The following is a 5,612-nucleotide window of genomic DNA, read 5'->3' as shown; positions in this document are numbered from 1 at the left end:
AATTTTGGTTATATTTTGAGATTAAAACAAACAAATTTGTTTGTCAATATGTATAATTATCATATGAAGTTGGTATTTGACCAACCTTTTAATCTTGATGGGGATGGGTTTGACCGACTTTCAGGAAACAGGAGAAATGGCAACCACAAAATTCGGGGGTTTCCGCAACTGAGATGACGTGAGGGGCCAATCAGCAAGACATAGGCGTGGGAAAGGAACAGAATGTCACTCCCACGTGCCACATAAGGTCAAATGACGGTGCCCAACCCCTAACACGTGTAAGCTTGTACATCTTGACCACCACACCACACCACACCCCCTTTGTGGTCCCAGACCTAACCCTAGATAATACACATACAATGAGAGTTACCATTTGAATCGGAAGGTCATAAAAATGTCACGTTGTAAAAGCCGTTGCATTCTAATTTATGACCGAGCATCACGCGACATATTCACATTCCTGAGACGTAGGGCTAATACTCACGTTAATGGATAGTGAGTGTTTTGGAGTGCTTTGGGTTCATGTTAGAATTATTTTGCTTTTTAGTTTTTTAATTTTAATTTTATTTTATACCTTTTGGGTTATTGATAGAAGGAAAATATAAAAAAAAAAAAGACGGTTGAAGAAGAGTAGATGGAGGATGACGAGAGACGTAGAAGTGTAGAAAAAAACACAAACATAGAATGAAGCTAAAAACAAAAAACAAAAAAATTATTTAAAGTTGTTTTCATTAAATTTTTTTTTTTCATTCATCCATCCTTAATTTTTTTTTTCCACTCTTCCACTACTCTTCTTGGTACTTCTTTTATCTGATATACTTTTTTCATATTTCAAACACAAAAAATAATATTTTGATAATATTTAATTGGAAGGAAATTTATAAGAAAATAAAGAAAAAAACCTATTGCCTATTAGCAATTTTTTTTTTTTATCAAATTGAAACTGCCAAGTGTGCAAAGTAGCCAAAAGTAGCGAGCTAGCTAGCATCCCATCAGATCAACTCTTCTCTCTCTCACTCTCTCTCCCTCACTCCCTCCTATTAAAAAAAGGCAAAGATAAAAATCAAACCTAGAGCTCATTTCCTGTAAAACGAACAGAGCAAGAATCTCATCCCCATCTCTCTCACATCTCTCAAAGTTTCGTCTTCTTCATCTCCCTCATCTTCTTCTACCATGTCAAATGAGAAGAAAAATCCTTACCAGTACGACCCTTTCGACTACAACCACCATGAGATCAACAAGTCAAGTTTTCCATTCTTCAACTATGGTACTTCCTCCATATACCAAAATCCCCCACATGACCCCCAAACCCTAAATGGGTTTGGATCTGATCATCCTAATTCGTTCATGAGCTTTACCGACTGCCTACACGGATCATTGGACTACAACACCCTCTCGAAAGCCTTCGACATGTCGTGTTCCTCATCGGAAGTCATTTCTCCGCCGTTAGATCATGACAACAACTCAAACAAACAGCGGGCTGCGGCAACAGGTGTAGGAGATCACTCAGTGGGGACTAATAGTACCACTGAAAACCCTTCCACACCAAATTATTCCTCAATATCTTCTTCCCCTAATGAAGCTGCTGGTGCTGGTGCTGTTGCTGTTGCTGTTGATCATCAAGTTTTAGATGAAGATTCAGATCATAAGAGCAAGAAAGATAAACAGCCGAAATTACGGTCGGATGGAGATGATGAAGACAAGTCAAAGAAAGGGTAGGTTTGTTTGGTTCCTTGTTGCAAGATTCATGGTAAAGGTTAATTAGAAGCTTTAAGGTAGATATGGATAAATAGGCTCCCTAGCGTGACTGTATTTTTTCTGAAGGTAGACTTTCAAAGCCAAACTTTTTAGTGCATTTTCTCCCTTGTATCTTTAATTGAAGAGATATTTATTTAATTATTCGCTTTCATTACTTTCCTGATTAATCCTAAGCCCTAAAAGCAAAAATGGGATCTGTATCTAGAACCCTAATCACACACAGATATATACATGTATACAATATATGTCACTTTTGGGTACAAACAAGTTTCAAGAAAATCTATATATCTAATTTTCTTGGATCATTGTTGGAAACTGGCAGGGTTTAGGTTGTTTATTTGTTCTTTTAGTTCTTTTATTTCTTTTATTAGGTAGTGCTAAATGTTGACTGAAGTTTCTGAAACTGTATGATTCAGGAGCAAAGCAAAAAAGAAAGAGAAACGGAAGAGGGAACCACGGTATGCGTTTCTGACTAAGAGTGAAGTGGATCACCTTGAAGATGGATACAGATGGAGGAAGTACGGACAGAAGGCAGTCAAGAACAGCCCTTATCCTAGGTTAATATATATTGATTTCTTAATTTAATTCCAGTACCTGAACGTACATTCCTACAGGAAATAAAAATTCCAACTTATAATTATTTAGTAAACTAATCTCCAATTTTTTAACAGCCGTTATTTTCTTTTTGGCCAGTCAATAGCCGTTATTTGATGATGAAATGGTTTTTATATGCAATTCGTATCTGTTACTGGCCATTAGTATTATAGTTAAATAATTTGCACTCAGTTTATGAAGTTTTTTTTTGTATAACGACTCTGAGATAGAGATTTGGGTTGAACTATAATTAAGTATCAAATTCGTCAAATTCTGAGACCTTTGATTTAGTAGAGAGAAATATTACTAAACTGAAGTATTAGTGGGTGCATCTAATTATGAAGTTCAAACTCCTTATAATTGATCTAGTACATCTTACTCCATATACTTATTATGTTAGCCTTCAAATTAAACCCTAATAATCTTGTAAATATCTGTTTTAATAGCTAGCTATTGATCTAGCGGTTAATTTTCGCTCCACTTGCATATGTTCATTGCATAAAATTTTCCTTTTTCATTTCTTTCTTACAAAATCATATTATATAACATGAGAAATGTATATAATTGATACATATGGTGAACTCTAGCACAAGTCTTAATTGTTATTTGCTTAAATTTTCAGAAGTTATTACAGATGCACCACACAGAAGTGCATCGTAAAGAAGCGTGTTGAGAGATCATTTCAAGATTCATCAACCTTGATCACAACATACGAAGGTCAGCACAACCACCAGTGTCCGGCAACACTCCGTGGAAATCTCAATCTCAACGCTGTCGGAATGCTGTCACCTAATTCACTTTTGGCATCGGCATCTTTGAGCGGATCAGCAAGATTTTCACATGAATTCTTAGCTCAATTTCTCCCAATGGACAACCAGTTGCAATTGCAAAGTCATCAACATGATCATCCACCAAGTTCAACGTTATACTCAACCCTCATGAGTCCTCATCGTCATCATCATAATCAGCAGCAGCAACAGCTACCTGCTTCTGACTATGGTTTGTTGCAAGATTTAGTTCCCTCATTTAGTCACAAAAAAGAGCCATGAATATTTGTGAGTACTTTTCGAGTCGATTGGCGGGCAACTGTATGCACCAAAACTATGATATTTCCAGTACTGTACGTATATATATCACTGCAAGTAGTACGGCATTTTATCTTTTGGTCTAGCTATCTCATTATTGCAATACTTTCTTGTATGCACTCTTTCTGTGGCCCTGATCTGTCTCTTTTTCTCATAAACTTTTGTACTTAGATTTGCTTAGATGGGCTGAGAAACAGTATGGCTTTCAAGGAATCGCATTCAGTGAGTACCAGTATATATAATTCTGAGTACTGCAGTGCATATATATTGTTCCTGTGGTCTTAAAGTTAATCTACCATAAAGCTTCTCTAATTGTTAGTGAATGAAGGTGCTTCTTTGAAGGAATGGCAACCTGTCTAGCTACTCTAGAGGGCTAACAGTACGTGAGAAGATGGGCTTAACTGCAGTGCATATACGCATGTATGCAAATATGTATGTATAGCTACCATTGGAAAACGAGGGGTTAACTGTAAGAAATGGGGTTGATTAACTTGATTGGAGAGCATGGTTAGACCTACATTTATAAGAGGATTAAGGTTTTCTGTGCATGTTAGCGTTCAAATAGCTTACATATATATGCATATTTTAATTTGATTAAGAAAAAGCTTCTAAATATATATGTGAATTAGAGCAAACCATAATAATTGGTATTGAACTCGCCTAGGAGTCAAACTTTTTTTATTTTTTATACAACGATATATTTACACTAAGAGATAGGAAAATAAATTGTTATTGAACTCGCCATTAAAAAGAATATCACTAGACTGTAGTACTAAGTGACATGATAGTCTAACTTAAGATATTCTACTTACAAATGAGGAGGAATACCATTAGATCATACTAAGTGGCAAGAGAACTAAGCCTTTTCCTTTGTTTTCTTTTTATAATTTATGTCCGTTTAGGTTCTTCTAAATTGAGAACATCCTTGAATAAATAGACAAGTGTAGTTGCATTTTCTAGTAGTATTTCTCTTTATGTTCAAATCTCATGCATGGCGAGTTTGATACTATTTTACTCCCCCATCCCTTAATGTAAATATATATATTGTTGTATAAAAAATGTAGTTGCATTGTCTTCTTACTAGTGGAGACAATTTACTGTATAAATAATAAAATTTGTTTTAAAGCAACTACAAATCAGTTGATAGTGGATGTATTTAATAATTTTAAGTGTATATGTGGAGACAAATTACGTGACAAATGGATCGATGCGGTGTTAGAAATTTACTGAACTTATAATCCGTATAGTATAGTGTATAAAGTTAGCAGCTAAGTGTTAATGCTTGTACATAACATTATATAATTTGAGTGTATGCGTAACACGAAACTACCATACCACTTGATATTACCAGATACCAACACACAAACTTCCCTTGTCGTCGTGGAGTGATCAAATAATATGTAACACCCAAAAACTTTCAAAGGTGAAATCACAAGCAGAATAAACAAAAACGTGAATTTCGTGGCCAATTGTTGAGACTTCTAACATCTACAATTGGCAAGAAATGGGTGGAATGTTAAGTGAAGAAGGTGCATGCATGATATTCTATGAGGTGCTTGTTACGTGAATTGAAAATTATCAAAATGCAGTAAGTTTGGATTGTTAAGTGTAAAATTTTGTAATTTGAATGATAAATGCACAAAGGTAGAAGAATCCATGTTGTTTGTGGAATTGGCCCTTTGATTTATATAATGGTGTGACTGGTTAAATCTGAGAGAAAATCAAATGATGAAATTCGATGGCGGGCCGAACCAATGTAGCACCTTTATTAGACTGGATTGGGCACTGGAGATAAATCCAACCCAATTTTGTTGGCCTGTTGATTGTCTTAAAAGTTGAATCATGTAGGCTTAAGATAGTAAATGGATTTCCACTTAGTACTACGGTCTAGTGTTATTTATCTTTACTTGTAAGTAAGATGTATTAGATTAGATTTTTATTAAAGGCGAAAGTGAACCACATTAATATGGTACGTCAATTGTAAGGCTTAGCCCATTCTCCCACCTCCTTAGACCAAACTCAACCCTGGGCTAAAGGCCAAATTTCCCCATTTATTCCCCCCCCAAACCCAACCCAATCCAAGCCAAATCTTTGGGCTAAAAGCTAAAAGCTAAACCCAAGCCAAATTCCCCCCAAGATTTAGCCCACGTGTGTGTGGACTCGCCCAACCAGCCC

At 35.7% G+C, this 5,612-nt stretch overlaps 1 protein-coding gene across 5 annotated transcripts; it reads left to right on the top strand.

Annotated features, from left to right (window-relative positions):
• The first annotated feature begins 738 nt into the window (after positions 1–738).
• LOC103411502 (WRKY transcription factor 71-like) lies at positions 739–3,985 on the top strand. Of its 5 annotated transcripts, none has more exons than XR_003776118.2 (5): positions 739–1,715; positions 2,175–2,315; positions 2,975–3,472; positions 3,609–3,659; positions 3,780–3,985. XR_003776118.2 is itself a non-coding variant. In XM_070804849.1 (3 exons), the coding sequence occupies exons 1-3, from the start codon at positions 1,174–1,176 to the stop codon at positions 3,399–3,401; spliced, it is 1,110 nt and encodes a 369-aa protein (XP_070660950.1). In that variant the 5' UTR covers positions 739–1,173; the 3' UTR covers positions 3,402–3,650. The 5 variants fall into 5 exon arrangements, 1 of the variants encoding a protein (XP_070660950.1); XR_003776119.2 differs by having other exon boundaries at positions 3,766–3,985; XR_003776117.2 differs by having other exon boundaries at positions 3,757–3,985.
• Positions 3,986–5,612: the final 1,627 nt, after the last annotated feature.

This window comes from Malus domestica, chromosome 09 (genome assembly GCF_042453785.1).
Source record: "Malus domestica chromosome 09, GDT2T_hap1".
Classification (NCBI taxonomy): Eukaryota; Viridiplantae; Streptophyta; class Magnoliopsida; order Rosales; family Rosaceae; genus Malus; species Malus domestica.
Note: the sequence above shows the minus strand (reverse complement) of the source record. Positions and strands in the feature narration are given on the sequence as shown.

Bases quoted from the DNA above. Each gene is read 5' to 3' on its own strand.
- LOC103411502 (XM_070804849.1), top strand. From the start codon at position 1,174: ATGTCAAATGAGAAGAAAAATCCTTACCAGTACGACCCTTTCGACTAC. The intron at 1,716-2,174 runs GTAGGTTTGTTT...TGTATGATTCAG, and splicing joins GAAGACAAGTCAAAGAAAGG to GAGCAAAGCAAAAAAGAAAG. The intron at 2,316-2,974 runs GTTAATATATAT...TTAAATTTTCAG, and splicing joins AAGAACAGCCCTTATCCTAG to AAGTTATTACAGATGCACCA.